Consider the following 19,711-nt stretch of genomic DNA (forward strand, 5'->3'; position numbering starts at 1 on the left):
GGTTTGATTTGATTATTTATTCTTTGTTGAATTTGATTAGTTTTGACTTCGATTTGCTAATCACTTTAATTTATCATTTTATGTTTAGCTTAGTCATGGTTCTAGGTGAATACTAAGCCCAAACCAAAGGAAGAGGGTAGGAAATTTTTAGGTGGGCCTCCCAAGATCTCCCGTAGGCTAATTAAGCTAATGGGTAGCTTTAACGAACCCAGTCAATGTGGTGAACCAAGGGTCTAATGAAAGGGATTTAAGCCACAAAGTCTAGTTTCTAGACTCAATGGGTCACCTAAAAGCATGTTCATTCCATTGTGGGTACTCAACCCTTGATTCCAATAGCATAGCCATGATTAACTCAACAAAAAACTATGGTTAAAGGATTAACGTTAAGTATATTTTCAATTAAAGGGAATGGATATTTGGCTTGAATTTCTAAATTTGGATCTCAACCATTCACTAGTCCTTTATGGTTGTCGCTAAGAAACTCTTAAAGCTGGAACCTAGGTTCTAAATGATTGGGAGAGGAGAGAAAATAGACCTCAATAAAGTAAGGTTAACACTAATATTTCCATACATTAATAGAGGTTGGATCTTGGCTAAGAGCCTACCACCGCTAAGTTGTACGCATTTACACATCAACATCCTGCGAGCCATTGGTCAGTAGACGACATGTCTCACTATATTCATGTAAGTTTAATAAGTTTTGATTTATTTGTGTAATTTATGTAAAATCATATCTCAGTACTAATTATCCTTTATATTTTTTGCATGATAATTATGAGCCCTCCGAAGGTGCCTTAGAGTCAAAGCCCAATAGTGTTAGTGGCTTTAATGATCATTTTAACTTTGAGATATGGAAGAAAGCTGGCTAGAGGAAGAAAAAGGGAGAGGTTCTATGGCCTCAGAGCATAGAGATTTGTATGTGAGGCACGATACTCAGGTTGTGGCAAGAAAACATCATTGATTGATGATGAAATGTCTTGGTGTGTGGTTGCATTGACGGAGGAGTTGTAGCGGTAGCTATGATATTGTATGTTAGCTGGAGCCCAAGGTGAAGAAGGTTGAGGAAACCATGGATGATATGGTTGAGAGGATCAAGGCGATCGTTGCATGGCTATTGCGGCTGACACATCATCATGGCAAAGTGACTTGTGATTGAGGAGAAGGATTAGCATGAGGACAAGTTTTTTTCATGTGTGTATAAGAACTTCATCATTGTTCTAGTGAAAGATTTATTCATATTTTACTATGTTTACTATGTTTTAATTCATTTTTATTCTCCATACTAGACTTATTACGCTACTATGAGATATCATGAATATGAATCATATTTATTTCATTTTTTTATTGTAAGTGCGTAAAATTTCATTTACTAAGAGACCCTATTGATTTTTTTCTATTATAATTTATTAGCTGATTAACAACTTGTATATCAGTCGCTAAATCATCGAAGATCTAGTCCATGATTCGTCGATAATTCAGCTACTGCTCAACTGCTAGACTCAATGGGTCACCTAAAAGCATGTTCATTCTATTGTGGGTACTCAACCCTTGATTCCAATAACATAGCCATGATTAACTCAACAAAAAACTATGGGTTAAGGATTAACGTTAAGTATATTTTCAATTAAAGGGAATGGATATTTGGCTTGAATTTCTAAATTTGGATCTCAACCATTCACTAGTCCTTTATGGTTGTCGCTAAGAAACTCTTAAAGCTGGAACCTAGGTTCTAAATGATTGGGAGAGGAGAGAAAATAGACCTCAATAAAGTAAGGTTAACACTAATATTTCCATACATTAATAGAGGTTTGATCTTGGCTAAAAGCCTACCACCGCTAAGTTGAACGCATTTACACATCAACATCATGCGAACCATTGGTCAGTAGACGACATGTCTCACTATATTCATGTAAGTTTAATAAGTTTTGATTTATTTGTGTAATTTATGTAAAATCATATCTCAGTACTAATTATCCTTTATATTTTTTGCATGATAATTATGAGCCCTCCGAAGGTGCCTTAGAGTCAAAGCCCAATAGTGTTAGTGGCTTTAATGATCATTTTAACTTTGAGATATGGAAGAAAGCTGGCTAGAGGAAGAAAAAGGGAGAGGTTCTATGGCCTCAGAGCATAGAGATTTGTATGTGAGGCACGATACTCAGGTTGTGGCAAGAAAACATCATTGATTGATGATGAAATGTCTTGGTGTGTGGTCGCATTGACGGAGGAGTTGTAGTGGTAGCTATGATATTGTATGTTAGCTGGAGTCCAAGGTGAAGAAGATTGAGGAAACCATGGATGATATGGTTGAGAGGATCAAGGCGATCGTTGCATGGCTATTGCGGCTGACACATCATCATGGCAAAGTGACTTGTGATTGAGGAGAAGGATTAGCATGAGGACAAGTTTTTTTCATGTATGTGTATAAGAACTTAATCATTGTTCTAGTGAATGATTTATTCATATTTTACTATGTTTACTATATTTTAATTCATTTTTATTCTCCATACTAGAGCTGCTATGAGATATCATGAATATGAATCATATTTATTTCATTTTTTGATTGTAAGTGCGTAAAATTTCATTTATTAAGAGACCCTATTGATTTTTTTCTATTATAATTTATCGGCTGATTAACAACTTGTATATCAGTCGCTAAATCAACGAAGATCTAGTCCATGATTCGTCGATAATTCAGCCACTGCTCAACTAGTAATTCAACCAATAATTTTGCAGCTGAAATGTAAATTATTATTCTGCTACAAAGTTCATGACTGACGTCTTCAGTTGAAATGATTTTGACGGTTGAATATTCAATTGCTATTCAGTCGTTAAAATTTAGCGACTAATGAATCAATTATTAACATGTACAGGCTTAATTATTCAATTGTGTTTTTGGCGACCAAGGTTCTATCAATTAATAAAAATCATTCTCAAATCAGTTGATAATCTAATTTAACAACTAAAAATTGATAATTATCTACTGGTTTAAAATCAACCGATAATCAGGCACATTCTCATGATGTCAAATTCTTAATAAATTTCTCTCCACACATGGAGAAAATATTCCGTCCATAAACTGTACGTCCCGACAACTAACCACCGGTCTCCACGTCTCCATATACCTCATCAGCGGGTGACGTGGTGTGCCGTCCGGACATGCGCACATCCTGGCAAAATATTGTTTTCCCACACATGATACTCTCATCTGACACTAGATCATAATGGTTCTCTTAAAAACTTTATAAAGATGTTAAAAATCAAAATATTTAGTTTGTTTATCACATGCACCATTCCACTTTATTAGACTCATGTTTTCAACATAACAACTAAACTCATAAATTGTCAAACTAACAACTACTCTTCACATCCATTCTTTATATGTAAAAATTGAAGTTTAGGTATTAGATATAACAATTCATGGGAATTAAATGGTATGGAGCTAAATCTTCCTTAATTTAAAGTAAATTATTCCTGACTTTAATTTTAAGCAAATATTAAGCCAAAAACACCCTTCAAATTTCATACTAACATATGATGTTCTCAACAAATAAAATAGCATTGTCAAATAAAATATCAATCATCTCAACTAAAGTGCTTCATTTGTTTTGGTTGATAATTAATAATTTGTTAGAATTAGGTTTTTTTGGGGTGGGTAAATTATTAAATATTTAATTTAATTCTAAGTATTGGGTTAAAAAATATATAAAGGGAGATAAAAATAAATAAATTGCCCAAACTTCAAAAGAACAAATATCAAACATAGTAGTGTGATATTTGGTATTAATGAAAGACTTTGCTATTTCTATGAAAGAAGAGTGCCTAATTGTGAAGTAACAGAGAAGGGCAAGTTTCTAAGCCAACACTCCAATATTTTAAAAATTATGAATTAAAAAACAGCTAAAAATATAATATTACAAATTTGTCCTGTATTTTTTGAGATAAGATATTAGGTTGGACATATATGTAATGCTACAAAAAATTGTGCTTAAATATTTAGCATATCGGCTGAAAATAATACAAAAATTTTATAATAGAATTATCCTATGATTATTGAAGTAAGAAGAAAAAAATTCCATACTACTAGTTATTTTTATGCATTTCACACAAGTCTTATATCCTGAATTTGTATATCCACTCGCACAACTCCCATATCTTAAATATCACATAAAAAATATCATTGTTAATTTGTATATATAAGATGTGTCTGCATGAATCTCAAGAAGATTCAACGATCACAAAAGAAAAGACGTAATAGGTGGAGGTCAACTAGAAGAAACCCAAGGGTCCGGCCCAGACCGCCCGACTCACGCTAGTTGGCTGAAGGCAATCCTCAAATCGGGCTATAATCAATGACCCGCATCAAATGTGTCCCAATTGAATCTCCACACAGACTATTTATCAAGAGTCATCATGCAAAATCGATGAAGGATAAAGGCTGCTCAAATACCTGACCGGTAGCTCGTATCATTTCACCGACCCCCAAGCGATGGTCGCCCGGATTATACGGCCGGCTGAACACCTTTTAGGGTTTTGTGCCTCATTTATCTCTATTTATTGAAATACCCCATACTATACCTATTTTATTATAGATACATGTGTAATTTCATAGTTCTCATATCTATAAATACGGGGCTCATTTCCTGAATAAATCTGATGCAATTTTCGTTCTCTGTTGTATTCTCTCTGTTTTTCTCTCCTCTTTAGGTTCTATTCCTCGGATTCAACATAATTATTTTTTAAAAATAAAATAGTTACTTAAGTGTTATAAATATAAATATGAGTGTTAGATTTTATTGAAATACCCCATACTATACCTATTTTATTAGAGATACATGTGCAATTTCATGGTTCTCATATCTATAAATACGGGACTCATTTCATGAATAAATCTGATACAATTTCGTTCTCTGTTGTATTCTCTCAGTTTTTCTCTCTTCTTTACGTTCTATTCCTCATATTCAACATAATTATTTTTGAAAAGTAAAATAGCTACTTAAGTGTTATAAATATAAATATAAGTGTTAGAAATATAAATATAAGTGTTAGAAATATAAATATATAAAATTTGTGTGGTATATGTAAGGGGTTGTTTGGTATGATACTTTTAAGAGGATTTAAGTTAGATTTTACATAAATCCAGCCAAACACAATTTAGTAGGTTTGATAAATCTGTCATTAAGTTAAATTAAATTTTGACTTATTTCTTTTATTAAATTAAGATTTACTAAATTTACTTATTAGTTATATTTAAGGTATTTAGCGCAGCAAAAAAAAAAAATCAAATAAATTTAACAGAATTTGAATCTGAATTCATTAAACTCTATTTAATTTAAATACTTACAGAGAATAAAAATGATGCGGGGGGCAACTTGTTTGTCAAATCATGGAGTAACGGAAAAGCAAGCGTCAGGAGTATATATAATTTGTCAAATAAAATGCTAACCCTCATTTCCCACTAATTACAGCTCGCCTACCTATATTTTTCAAGCCGCTTTGCTCCATAAATCTCACTGTTTCAACACCGACAATGGCATCTAATCCTTTGAAGGGTGATTTCCATGGCTTTAGCAGTGAGCAGTTGAAGACCTGCAGATAACGACAGTAAAGGTGGCTCCTTTTTGTTGATCTACCGCAGTTTCTTTCTTGACGAGTATTGCCTGTGAAATGCTTTTAGTGGAGGAAATCTTTTAATATTAAAAAAAATTCCAATTTTTATTTAAACTGCTATTTGTTTAATTAATGCGCGGTGCTTTGTAGTTTCAGGCCTCGTTGGATTTGGTGTGCTAACTAATGAAAAAAATAGGTTTTTTTTTTCCCTCTCAAGTCTCTGTATTTGTATCTGTTGATTTTAAGAAAAAAAAAGGGGGTATGCTTCAGTTGGTAGGGAACAGCATTTATTAGAGGGATTTATTGTTTTCTTTTGTATGTTTCTCCATTTGGAATGCCACTGGAAGAAATCTTATGAGTCTGGATGCATCGTTCTTAGCAACTCACAACAGATCTGGGGTGCTTTTTCTAGCTTACTTTGATGTTCTCTTCTCTTTGTTCTTCAATAAATAAAGAATTTGTTATTATTATCATTATTTAAGTAGAAAATCTAGTGTTCTTTAAGGAAGCTCTTCAATTCTTTCGTGCCAAGCTTTTAATGCCTGCCTTAGTTTATTTAGCAGTCCTGACTTCATTCCAGGAGGAGAAAAAAGAGCTGGACCTTGGGATGAATTTAATGGCAGAATTTTCTTTCCCGAGCTTGTTGTAGCATTTATACATTATTTCCTTTTTTGAAGTTCGGGACACTCTGGCAACTTATGTTTTTTGTAAGTTGTTATACTCATTTAATTAAATTACTCTCATAGAAACCAATACTCCTTCCATTTTAGTCCCAAATTCTCAGATCTGTTAGGATTCGCTCTATTTTGAGTAGGTTCTGTTCTGATGTTTTTGCTGTAGAAATTCTTGTTAATCTGAAAGAAAAGGATTAGCCCTCATTTTCACTATTGAGTTTCTTTTCATTTTGAACAACTACTGAAATAATTAAGTTTATCTAATAATTTCAGATGAGTGCTTCAATAATTTATCAGTTTTGCACTTCCACAAATTCTATTTTTTTTTTTTTTAAAACTTGGTTGCTAATATTTTTATGTTATTACCGTGTGGCTACCAACATGTTCTTTTCATATAATGTTCTGAACTAAAAATTCTTCTTTTTTATAGCATATTTGATAACAAAAAAAGGAATATGTCTCTGTGGATTCTATTATTTCATCTCCTCTGGTTTCTTCCTGGGAATGCTGCACAGCAACATAGTAATGGAACGATCAAAGTTAGAGGGGATGTTATAGTGGCTACAACAAATGATAATTATATCTGTGCTACACTTGATTGGTGGCCAGCTCAGAAGTGTAATTATAATCAGTGTCCATGGGGAGACTCCTCAGTATTAAATCTGGTAAGGGGCCATTTGCATTTTTTTTGAAACTTTCAGCTGCATTTTTTCTAGTGGAAAGTAAACCAGGTTCTCTGAAGTTAGATAATTTCTTTTTTTTTTTCATTTTTCAGGAGATAAACCATCCTTTTCTAGCCTCAGCTATAAAAGGTAATTATTGGTATAAAATAGTTATTTTTCATGTTGTATCTATTGTCTATGTTGTTCATGCAATTTGTTTCAAACTAATTTAGCTTTTGCTTCCTGAGGTGCCTTATTTAAGTTGTGCGGACGATCCTTTTTGCTTTACTATTGAGCTTTTTTAACAATTGCACTGAAGTTCTTCATATAACTATGGAAAATTCGTATTAAGAAGATATTCACAAATGTTTTTTTCTTTTTTAATTTGTGGAATTGTAGCCTTCTCCCCATTGAGGATAAGGATTGGTGGTTCTTTGCAAGATCGAGTTGTGTACGGTATGCCAAACATAGATTATCCATGCCTCCCATTTGTTAAGATGGCAGATGGACTATTTGGTTTCTCCAAAGGCTGTTTAAGCCTGAAAAGATGGGATGAACTTAACACTTTGTTCCAAAAGACTGGGTAATATGTGCATTACTTATTGATTTTTCTCACTCTTGTAATCTATCCACTGTTTGACATAATTGAAATATAGCATTGTTCAGGCCTTAACATCCTGGAGTTTAGAAGTTTGGAAACTTTTTTTCTAATTTTTGTACGTGTAATAACTTGATTATGTACAACAACAACAACAAAGCCTCAGTGTCGGCTACATGAATCCTTTTTCTCCGCTGCGTCCTCTTTAGTGTCATATTTTCATTTAGTTCTAATAAATTAAGATCATTTTTTATATAATAAGCCCAAGTCTTTCTAGGGCTACTTCTGTCTTTCTTCACGTAAGTCGAATCTAAAACATCTACTCTCCTATAATGGTCGACGTTTAATATGACCAAACCATCTAAGACGATTTTCTCTAATTTTGTCTATCACAAGAGCTACACCAACCCTATCACAGATATATTCATTTCGCATTTTGTCTCTAAGTGTAAAGCCACTCATCCACCTAATCATTTTCATCTCGGCAACACTTAACTTGGTATTATGCTTCTCTTTTAAAGGTCAACATTCAGCGCCATAGAGCATTGCAGGTCTCACCACCTTCTTATAAAATTTTCCTTTCAATCTAAGCGGTACTTTTCTATCACACAAAAAGCCCGAAGCGTTCCTCCACTTCAACAAACCAACTGGAATTCTACGTACACTAAAATCAATTTGAATTATTTTACTTCCGATAATGTTTTGTGCTGTTTGTAGACATGAGAAGCAAAGATTTTATATTTTGTTTGCAAAAGAAGATTGACTGTTGGCTAAATTATTGTTGGCATAATGAACCATGACTTTGTTTCCTGTGGCGACGGGATTTGAGGCAGGGATGACAACCTACTCACCGGGTCTGGAAGAAAATCAATAGAAATCCAATTGGATTTTGTCAGTTATGAAATTAAAGGTTAATCCTATAAGTAAAGCTTATCCACAATAATACATACCCACAAAAAAATATGAAAATTTTTAAAGCTTATCCACAATAATACATACCCACAAAAAAGTATGAAAAAAAATTTAAAATTTATCACATTTAAATATTTATTCATTTAAAAATTATTAATAGAACTTGACTATTATAATAACTCGCACGAAAGATAAATTTCTATTAAATTAATTAAATAACATGTAACTTTAGTCATCTTCCCAATATGCTTGAAACTTAAGTCTAGAACCTCACCTCTCTAGGATTCACAAATAGTAGATTGAAAATCACAAAATCAATATGTAGTTGTTTGCAGGAAACATGCATAGTTGATGAGATATACTTGCTAAGATATAAACACAGGGCAAAAAGTGTAAATATGATCAATAAAAACTGCACAAGTAATACTACTTCCTATAATCATGATCAACATACCAAATGAGCTTGACATGTATGGTAAATACTATCATATATGGAAGTAACTTATTGGTGGTTACTTTGCAATAGAATTTATGAAAAAATGTGTGCAAAATATTTGAGTTGATCTTATTTCATAAACATAATGTCAATTTTTGGGATTCTTTTCTCTTTCCACATCTTGTCAATCTTAACCCAATCCTTTGCCACACAATCTTATATAGTTCTAACTTTTAACATGTTGGATGAGTATCAAATACTAAATTCAGATCTGAATTTATCAAAATTCGATAGAATTGTTGGAAACTTATTTGTTCTCATCAGAAGCATCACATCAAGCAATGATTAGAGAAATTTTATTTGATTTTATTTGGTATTTTGTATTATTTTATTTTTAAGTACTTATGGGAATTCACATAACAATAGCCTAGAAAAAAGAGTGTTTAATGATTCGTTTCTTGAATACCATACCTTCGACTTCAATACTCAATTTCAATTCAAGTGTTGCATATAGATTGGGCTGTTCTTGACCACGATATTTGTTGGGTTCTTGTTAGGGCAACAAGCTTAGTCCTACAAATTTATGTTTGAGTCCTACTATTGAAGAAATTAGTTTAGAATAGATTTAAAATTTGGGCAAAATATGATTCACTCTTCGTATAACATTCAATAAGAACGAATAGAGACGATGATAAACCAATTGAGATTATTATAAGGTAAAAATTCAATAAGAACGAATAGAGACGATGATAAACCAACCCTAAATATTTAAGATAAGGCTAAATTAATGATGATTATTATAAGGTAAAAACAATTGAGATTGATCTACACCATGAGAATATTTTAATGGCGTGGTATTTGAGTAGAGGGTTAGGGAATCTTGCTGTAATGGAATTTTATATGAAAGAGAAGTTTCCATGGCAGATCATTGGAAGGAGATTGCATAATTGGGGAGGAGGAAAGCATGATGATAAGGTGTGGGTTGCAATATTGATCTGAATTATCATTTGTCAAGGTGGTGCCATGGTGAAATTTTTTTCATCTTATCAAGCCAAACACTGCTCAAAATTTTATCAGGTGGTTTGTTCCTTGATCCAAATATAACCAGCTGTCTATTCTGATATACCTTAATTTAAAATTTGAGAGTCTAATTTGTGCCCGTTATTCTGCTAAGTGAGAAATTGACACCTCTAATCTTATAGATAATTTGTAACACAGGAATGGTTGGTATTTAATGTCCTTCATTAATCATTCCATTTGTATGTTAATCTGTAAGTTGAAGCGACTGAAAATATTTGCAGATTTATGATAACAAAAAAATTATCATCATTCCAACTGGAGCAATGTTATCAGAAATCTGCAAATTTTTCTCATAACAAAAGCATGGTTGATAGGTCTATTGTCTGTGGTGTACATTCTTAGTATGAACTGGTTTTCTGTGTTCTTTTGGAACCTTGAATTTGATTGTTGACATCTCAGTTGCTCTAGAACTCAATCTACATTACAAGCAAATTCCCTTTTGAGGGCAGAGAAATACTAGAACTCTATTCCTTTTTTCAGTATGTATTGCCAGAGACTGAATATACATCATCAATTCTATTAACTTTTTTTTTAATAACTGTGCACTATCAGCTAAAGAATTCAGAGGCATGACTACGAAGCCACTCTAAAGCAACTGGTTTCATCATGGCATTTTTTTTCCTATTACTAAGTTATTTAATTGGAGTGTATTCATTATGAATGCATTATCATACTTATTAGTTGGGAAAACTAGTCATCTTAAAGTTAAACATAACGAATGAGAATGAGCTAATCCTTTCAAAACCATAGAAGGCAGCTAACGAACTTTGATGATGCAGAGCGGTTGTAACATTTGGCCTTAATGCACTCCGTGGGAGACATAGTATTCGCCGTGGTGTTTGGGGAGGTGCCTGGAATCTGTCGAATGCTCGCGATTTCATCGCATACACCATATCAAAAGCATATCCTGTTGATTCATGGGAATTTGGTAATTCATTTTATTGATGGATAAAGTGTCAAAACGGTCCCTCAACTATTTGTAGGCGTTTATTTTAATCATAGAGTGTGAAAAAGTATCAATTTATTTCTCAGACTATTTTAATATGGCTGAAATAGTCTCCATAGAGGACTATTTTAGCCCCTATTAAAGATTATGGGGACTAATTTGGTACTTCTGCAGTCCCTGAAACTAAAATGACCCCATATAAATATTCTTTTACTATTCCATAGCACATCCATGTGTTCAATCATTACTTCCACTGGTAATTAATCTGATGCACCTATATGTTTTTATTAGGAAATGAGTTGAGCGGACATGGAATTGGTGCGCGTGTTGACGCAGAGGTTTATGGAAAGGACCTGATTGGCCTTAAAGCTGTTCTTGATGAACTGTATAAGAATTCTACCACCAAACCGCTACCGCTCTTACTTGCTCCGGGAGGATTCTTTGATAGGCAGTGGTATATTCAATTACTTAAGACTTCAGGGTCTGGCGTTGTTGATGGTATTACACATCATATATACAATCTCGGGCGAGGTGCGTATTTTGAGTGAGGCCTGTTGCTTGTTGCAAGATTGCTTCTTTTTGCACATGTACGTCTTTTACTACTTTTTTCTTTTCAAAGAAGGATTGACAATAGCCATTGATAAGAAATACACCAGAAAAGAAGGTGAAATTTTAAAATTGTCCTTTGACTATTCATATGCGATCAATTTAGTTTCCAATTATTACATATCTCCATTTTAGTCCCTTGATCGTTAAAAAGTTATCCGGAATAGGCCGTCTATGACTAAATTGGGATCCACTATGTATCTCGAATTTTGATCAATTTCTATCTGAAGACTATTTTGGAATTTATTTTGCTTGGTCGGAGAACTAAATCGGAGAAATATGATGATAGTTTAGAGGGCACTATTTTGGCTTTTATTCTCAGAAAGAGTTAGCTACATTTTCCACCATTTGGAATCAACTATTCATCCTCAACATTCAGGTGATGATCCTCACCTTCCTAACAAGATATTGGATCCTGAATATCTAAGTCAGGTATCAGATACATATAGAGATGTCCAGCAAGTCCTACAGAAACATGGTCCATGGGCTTCTGCTTGGGTAGGTGAAGCTGGTGGCGCCTACAACAGTGGGGCTCATCTTGTTTCAAACACATTTTTGAACAGCTTTTGGTGATTTTCTTCATCTTGCTTCATACTTATTTCGTTAATCTTTTTTTTTTTATATTCGTTTTGTAAATGTGATTCAGGTATTTGGATCAGTTAGGAATGGCGTCTAAATTCAACACCAAAACTTATTGCAGACAAAGTTTGATTGGTGGCAACTATGGCCTCCTTGACACTGAAACATATATACCAAATCCTGATTATTACAGGTTAGGGAGCACATTCAGCTTCTGGATATATCATGGCAGAGAATCCTTAACCCATATGCTTGAACATTTCATTTATTTGATCCGAACAGCGCACTGTTGTGGCATCGGCTTATGGGGAAGAGAGTTCTTTATGTCAATAACAATGGGTCTTCCTTTCTACGAGTTTATGCCCATTGCACGAAAAAAACGGTTAAGATCATTTTCTTTTGCTGATAAAGCTTAACTCTCAACACCTTTTTGTTCTTACTGTTCCTATCATCTTCTTCATCTCAGGCTGGAGTTTCTCTGGTCCTAATCAACTTACTCAACTCTGAGTTCAGAATCAATGTTGAAAAGGAGACAAATCGCAAAATTAGTGTGGATTATGAACGTAAGAATAACTGCTCTTTTTCAGATAGATTGGAGAAGATGGTATACTTGAATGGAATGAAAGAACGCCACAGTTCAATCAAGCGAAAAGAGTATCATCTAACAGCAAAGGATGGCAACCATAGAAGTAGAATTATGCTACTAAATGGAAGAACTCTGCAACTTTCAGAAGATGGAAAGATTCCAGATTTAGTTCCTTCATATATTTACAGCAACTCACCAATTATAGTTGCTCCTCTCTCCATTGTTTTTGTTGTGATGCCGAACTTTGATGCTGAAGCCTGTTCATAAGAACTCTCTGTTTGTATCTTTTGATGCCTGAGAGAGCTACAGTTATGTTGTAACTTTATGGTTTGAATTAAATGCTGTAATTTGTGTTTTAGTTAGAAGTTCTTCTAAGATGAAGCAAGTTGTCTTTTTTTTTTCCCCTAGAATAATAACTTAATGGAAATGTCATTTTAATATTGGGGCATTTAAATTCGTTTCACACAATTCTTATGTATTTATATTCTTAACACCTAAACTATATCACTCAATTTCTTAACATTTGTCTTAATGTTGCATGAATATCTAACATACACACAGATAAAGATATGTAATAGGAAGAAGCATCAAAATTTTTAGGTGGAAAAACCTTGAAAAAAAAAATCATGAGGTCTGGCTCTGTCAAAGTAGTCCACTGTATTTAAAGTACATGGGTGTGTTCTCTCATGACAGAGAGAATAGAGGTACAATTTTATATTAAAAATTACACTTGGTATTATACATCACAAAGAAAATAAAAGTGTAAGACATAACAACTGTATTTTGACTGCAACAATTGCAAATAACGGTTGCTGACAGTCGGAGGTCGAGACGGTGCGGGCTTTGAAAATTCAACGACCGTTCTCCCGGACTACTCTCTGCAATTATTTTTATTTTTATTTTGTTGAGAGATTTGGAAGGCCGACTTTTTAAAAGACTGATTTGATTGTAGATAAGACATTATCTAGAGATTTCACCCTCATTTGTGAGAACTTTTTTATATGGGGTTCGAGGTTTCTCATAGGTGTAAGCTTCTACGGTCAATTACCTCTTCCAACTATTCATTAAGAATTAAAAATTGAATATATAATGGCAATAGATAAGATTTAAGTTACAGAATTCATCGCTTTAAGCATAAAACAAATGGTGGGGGAATGAAAACAAAACCTAATCAAGATCCCATGATTCTGTCATTCGGTTTCAGATATGCTTTTGGATCTGGGATTCGCTTTAAGCATAAAACAAATGGTGGGGGAATGAAAACGAAACCTTATCAAGATCCCATGATTCTGTCATTCAGTTTCAGATATGCTTTTGGATCTGAGATTCAAGGTTTTCCATAGAAGTTTCTATGATTAATTATCCCTCCCGATAACATGAGAGCGCTTTCGATTAAGACTAGTTGTTAAGAATTAAAAATTGAACATATAATGGAAACAAACACAAGATTTAAGTTACAATATTTATCAATTGAAGCTTAAAACAATTGCGGGGGGGCGGGGGGGGGGACGAAAATTAATGAAGATCTCATGGTTTTGTCATTATGGGCTGTAGTGTTGTGGTCGACCCAAACTGACAGGAGGATTCTTGACAGCAACCATGAGTGCATCATCCATGAGATCCTTGTAGATCTGCGGTGGATATTTGTCCAAGGAGACAAATATAAGTCAACCTTAGCTAATCGAAGGCTTTATGTCAAATTATTGTACCCTTATGATTCACAAATCAAATGGTAGAAAACCATTGGGGAACATACAGGTTGCGATTGTGAATGTAATATAATAGTGTCATTTGGCGGCAACTACCAGGTCAGAGGGCTATGGTCGTATCAGTGTTTTGTAGTGCCACTTGACGATGAAACTGTACGGGCAGAGGACTTGACCAACGACCTTGCTGACATGTGCTTGCTTTGATTGTGAATATATTAAAACATTTAATATGATATTTGCTCTTCGTGAGCTAAAGTCGGGTAGAAATTTGTCGTCATCCACAAACTATTGCGGATGGTTGATGAGTTTTGCTTGAAGACTTTAGTGATTGATTTTTTGCTTGGATATTTTAATTGATTATTTTAAAAGTGTTGATTTAAAATATTGGCTCATCAGGTCAAAATTTTCTATCAACTCGACCATCATCACGGTATTAAATATTTTATACTTTTTTTAGATATGAATGGAGCGATTAATTTTATCACTTTAAGTTTTTCAAAATATAACTCTTATCGACTCCTTTCCTTAGAAGGAGGAGGATCAAATTAGTTTTATGATTTGGACTTGTAAACTCTTATTTCAGTATTTGAACATTTATTGAGGGTTACTAGACTCGTCAACTCCAGTCTTTGCAAGGAAGATGATTGAACTAGTCTGGTGACTGACAGCAGACTACGAGCGTAGTCAGCGACGACGGAAGACGGGCTATGACGGCCGTGGTGGGCGAAAATAGGGCTACTGGCGGTGGGGGGAGGTCGACAAGCGGCTTCCCGCCCAGGGCAAGGAGGTGGCGACCAACGACGATGGTTGGCACTAGGCGATGGGCTAAACAAAGGGTTGTTTTTGTGTTTTAAAAATAGACAAAGACATATTTTTTTTCTGTTTTTAGTATTTTAAAAATAGAAGTTCTCCCCCAAAAATTGAAAACAGAAATAAAGCAAAAAACATATAAAAAAACACTATGTTTACATCTTTTTTATATTTTTTTGTTAAAAAAAAAACCAAAAAATATAAATTGATCCCCAATAGCTTAGGGGCTGTTTGGATTTAATAAATAATATAGATATAAATTTATCAAATTCCGAAGTGTTTAAATGCTAGAAGGGCCTGATTGAGAACACTTTTTATTTTCGTTTTTCCTTAAATTTGTTTTGTTTTTTGTTTTCTGCCCTTTTAAAATTCTTTTAGTGTTGTCGTGATTTATATCATGATTTATATATTTCAAAGACACACACACACACACACACACACACACACACATATATATAAATGTACTCTTTATAAAAGAGTTTGAACCCTTGTGCACTCCGGTATTAAGTTATGTCGTCTATTTAATGTCTTTTTTGCTTCACCCAAAGCAAAGTGAGCAAGCAGACGGCTGGGGCGGGCGGTCGACGAATGTGGACTAGCTAAGGCCGGCAATGACAGACTGGGGCAGGGGTTAGCAGGCGTGGGCGGTAGGCAGCAAGTCATATTATATACAACGACAACAAGTATTTATTCTACAGTGGGGTCAACCACATGAAACTTTTTTCTCCATTGCATATTATTGAGTTAGTTTCATATTTTCATTTAATTTTAATAAATTAAGATCATGGTATAATAAAAATATTTTTGATAGGATCTTTAGAATATCTAACGGTTCAAAGGAGCACGTGTCACCAATCAGATTTCTATGTGAATAAATAAAGGTACTTGTAGAATGATCCAATGAAAGTCTTCAACCAACCACAGATTAATTGAGCGGTTAACCTAGGGCTGACTGACCCAACACAGATCAACTCAGAGGCTACTCAGGTAGATGCTTACTAGCAAGAGGAAGACCCACAATATATAAATCAATTAAATCACAGGAAACCAATTGATTAAGGGTTCACCAATTAAAGTGGGTCAGAGATATAATTCTCACCTCACAATAATCTTAGATCCCTATAAATTGAAGAGCACTAAATGTAATTGTGGTTGCTGAAATTATGTTAGAAAACACCTCATCTCTTTTTTCGTACGTTTCTCTCATCTTGTCGGACTCCATTCCTTGTTGTATTTATTTGCTTTTTTTGAAATTAGGATTATTTGGTTGTATTGGCTTTATTTATTTGTAAACCATAGTCCTCCTCTACAAAAGTGACTTAGATTCATGAGAGAATTCTAGTGAGAAGTGCAGAAGATGTAAACCCAAGTCTTTTTTTTTTTCAATTCTAGTGAGAAGTGCAGAAGATGTAAACCCAAGCCTTTTTTTTTTTTTTTCTCCTCATCTAGTGCTAGTGAAAACTTCCTCCCCATGGATGTAGCCGAACCAACTCAGTGCTGAGCCATATAAATCTTTCATGTTTGATTATTGTTGTGTCACATTGTTTTCGCACAACATTGCTTAGATGTGATTCAAGGACAAATCTCGATTCAACACATTTAAATTTATAACACTTTAGTGTGATAAACTTACATATGCAAGTATATATTTCAGTTTTTTTAACTATTTCAGTTTTAAAAGTTAAAAAATGGTTATGTTTTTTATGGGCATTAAAAATTTCATGATATTAAAGTTTGGGTGTTAAATATGTAAATAAATAAAATTTTCATGTGCATATAACTTCCCCTCAATTTAAACTTTTATTTGTACATTATACGCATAAATTCGGCCCGGTATATAAATAATTCTTTAAATGGCAAAGTCAAGCTCGTACGACAAACCCAAGTCCGCACGACAGACTCAAGCCGAGAAAGCCAAGTACGTACGACCAAAGATCAACAACAATCGATCGGCAACCCCAACTCAGCATAGTCTTACGAACAAACCTTGTCGAACAAAGACCCACTAATCTAAGCAGGTCGAGTGAAAGGGTAGCGGAGCAACTCACTTATATAAATACCCTAAATACCCTAAATACCCTGCAACATCACCATTAAAGTAGGGTTAAACATGTAAATATATAAATTGTAAATAGGGGACCCATATCCAAAATCTCTATTGTACTGTTCATAACTGTGTGCTGTCTTTCTCTCCTATTTTAGGTTCCATACACTGGACGTGAATTCCGAGCAGATTCAGATCAATGCAGTATATAAAAATATTAAAAAATGGATTGAGTTATTTATTGACAATTTTAAAAGATATTAAAATATTTTATAAATAACTCAGGATCAACATGGGGATGTAGCTCAGATGGTAGAGCGGCGAGAGGTACGGGGATCGATTCCTCGCATCTCCATCCTTCTTTTTCTCCGCATCTCCATCCTTCTTTTTCTTTTTTATATATCCCAGAAATAAAAGTGGGCTCCTTTCAGGATAACAGAATTTATTGAATTATGTATGAGAGGAATTATTGCGTGCGGACCCCGCCGATTCTGGCCGTAGATCATGGTGATCTACGGTCAAGATTATTTCTATTTTTTATATAAAAAAGTGGGCCCACCGAAATATATTTTACGGTGATCGAGATCAGACACTGCATACAGCGTGCAGTGTCCGATCCGTATGGAATAATTTTTCTGTTTGTGACGCGTGCAGTGTCCGATCCGTATGGAATAATTTTTCCGTTTGTGATGCTTATTGGTTTGCTAGAAAATATTTTTTATTTTATTTATTTTCACTTTTAAATTGATGCAGGGAATGCTAAGATTTGAACTTATTTTACTGGCGAGCAGCATTATAACTTTGATGTTTTTTAGGGCTGTTAACTAAGTGGGTTGGGTTGACTCGAATTGATTTGTTGTAGGTAGAAATTCATTTATGTCTATTTATATTTAATTTTGAGTTGATTTGGCTCGAAATTGAATTGAACTCGATCCGGCTCAAAATTGGAAGTACCTGGCTTGAATTGAGTTATTTGGATTTTATTTCAGATCGGAACCAGCTTCATCTGACTCAAATTTGAAACTAATTGGTTGACTTTATAGATTCAAATATATTTAGTATTATATATATAATTTTTATAAATAAAAAATACAACTTGAAATTGGCTCATACTAGCTAAAAAGTTTACAATCTTGTAGAATGGAATAGCCATAAAGTATTTATCATTCCTTAAGATCCAACTATTCCAACTCCTTTAAGATTGGAAACAATAAAACCGTGAGAAATTGAGATTCAAATCTACTAGGATTTTGGTCTAAGGCTTGAAACCGGAAGTCACTCTGCTTCGCAAGGATTGGCCACGAAGGTGATTCCTAACCTAGAGCTTCCTCTATAAACCAACCAATCCAAAGGCGTGTGATTGTGCCGACTAGTGTCTGCTGACCAACTCATCTCGTGTGGACGATTGAACGCACAACACCTAACAAAATCTATTCCTAGGGCTGACTTAGAAAGAAAACGCGAGGAATTTTAGAGAGTCTCACCAAAGTGACCTTTGATGTTGCGCTTCTTTATGCATGATGAAACTCTCATACTTGCAGAAGAGATGGAGACGTTTCGGTGAAGCATCGACGAGGTCCGCTTTAGTCTTTCTCCATAAAACGAAGAAGCTCTCCTTTAGAAGGAGAGTACGGCGAGTTTCTGACGAAGTTCCGAGCTCCGGCGAAGCCCAAACGGTGCTTCGATGATCCTTTTCCAGGCTAGGATGAAGCTCTCCTTTAGTGTTAGTTGTGAACTATAAAATATACCACAGTTGATGTGGTATATATATAAAACAAACAGAAGGACGATCGACGAAGTGAAAAATAGCATAAGAAAAACTCACACAAAAAAATAGTAACACAGCGGAACACACAGATTTATGTGGTTCGGCAAATTGCCTTCGTCCACGAAATTGCAGTGGATTTTACTACTTGAGGAATTTACATCAGTCGATTACCTCAACTTACAAGAGGAATTTCTCACTTTGTTGCTCTCTCTTCTTCTCTCTCTGTTCTTCTCACTCTACACCGAGATACACCGAAGAAACTCAACACCGAGATACGCTGAAGAAGATAAACTTACAAGAAAAATAAACCAAATTTCTCTTCTGCCACAAGCCATCAACAAGAAGACAAGGAAGAACAATCTTCTTCTTCTTCTTTCTTCTTCCTTCACCGCAAGGAACTACACATTGCACTTCTCTTCCTCTATCCCGAGGAAACCCAAAGAAGTCTTCTTCTATCCCGAGGAAAACCGAAGAAGAACTCAACATTGTGACTTCCAAACTTTCAAGAGAGCCGTCCAAAGTCTTTTATCGCGAACAGGAAGAAACTTTCACGACAGATGCGACCCTTGCAAAATAACGAACTGTTCGCGGGAACAGTTCGCAACCGAGTGCAGGAGCGATTAGTCGGACGAAGCGAAACTTTGCTTCGGGGCAGAAAATTGCTGGCACCAATTCACGAAAACGGGAGCAG

At 34.5% G+C, this 19,711-nt stretch overlaps 1 protein-coding gene across 4 annotated transcripts; it reads left to right on the forward strand.

Annotated features, from left to right (window-relative positions):
* The first annotated feature begins 5,388 nt into the window (after positions 1 to 5,388).
* LOC110026960 (heparanase-like protein 1) lies at positions 5,389 to 13,070 on the forward strand. 4 transcript variants are annotated; one of them, XM_020728202.1, is made up of 11 exons: positions 5,827 to 6,009; positions 6,191 to 6,317; positions 6,715 to 6,949; positions 7,060 to 7,096; positions 7,346 to 7,529; positions 10,752 to 10,900; positions 11,210 to 11,449; positions 11,904 to 12,093; positions 12,171 to 12,296; positions 12,386 to 12,485; positions 12,570 to 13,070. In XM_020728202.1, the coding sequence occupies exons 3-11, from the start codon at positions 6,740 to 6,742 to the stop codon at positions 12,954 to 12,956; spliced, it is 1,623 nt and encodes a 540-aa protein (XP_020583861.1). In that variant the 5' UTR covers positions 5,827 to 6,009; positions 6,191 to 6,317; positions 6,715 to 6,739; the 3' UTR covers positions 12,957 to 13,070. The 4 variants fall into 4 exon arrangements, with proteins under 4 accessions (XP_020583858.1, XP_020583860.1, XP_020583861.1 ...); XM_020728199.1 differs by lacking the exons at positions 5,827 to 6,009; positions 6,191 to 6,317 and adding an exon at positions 5,389 to 5,610; XM_020728201.1 differs by lacking the exons at positions 5,827 to 6,009; positions 6,191 to 6,317 and adding an exon at positions 5,720 to 5,806.
* Positions 13,071 to 19,711: the final 6,641 nt, after the last annotated feature.

This window comes from Phalaenopsis equestris, unplaced genomic scaffold, assembly GCF_001263595.1.
Source record: "Phalaenopsis equestris unplaced genomic scaffold, ASM126359v1 Scaffold000408, whole genome shotgun sequence".
NCBI classification, from domain to species: domain Eukaryota; kingdom Viridiplantae; phylum Streptophyta; class Magnoliopsida; order Asparagales; family Orchidaceae; genus Phalaenopsis; species Phalaenopsis equestris.

Coding starts and splice junctions, on each gene's coding strand:
- LOC110026960 (XM_020728199.1), top strand. CDS start 6,740: ATGTCTCTGTGGATTCTATTATTTCATCTCCTCTGGTTTCTTCCTGGG. Junction 11,450..11,903: donor TATATACAATCTCGGGCGAG/GTGCGTATTTTG, acceptor CTCAACATTCAG/GTGATGATCCTCACCTTCCT. Junction 12,297..12,385: donor CCAAATCCTGATTATTACAG/GTTAGGGAGCAC, acceptor TGATCCGAACAG/CGCACTGTTGTGGCATCGGC.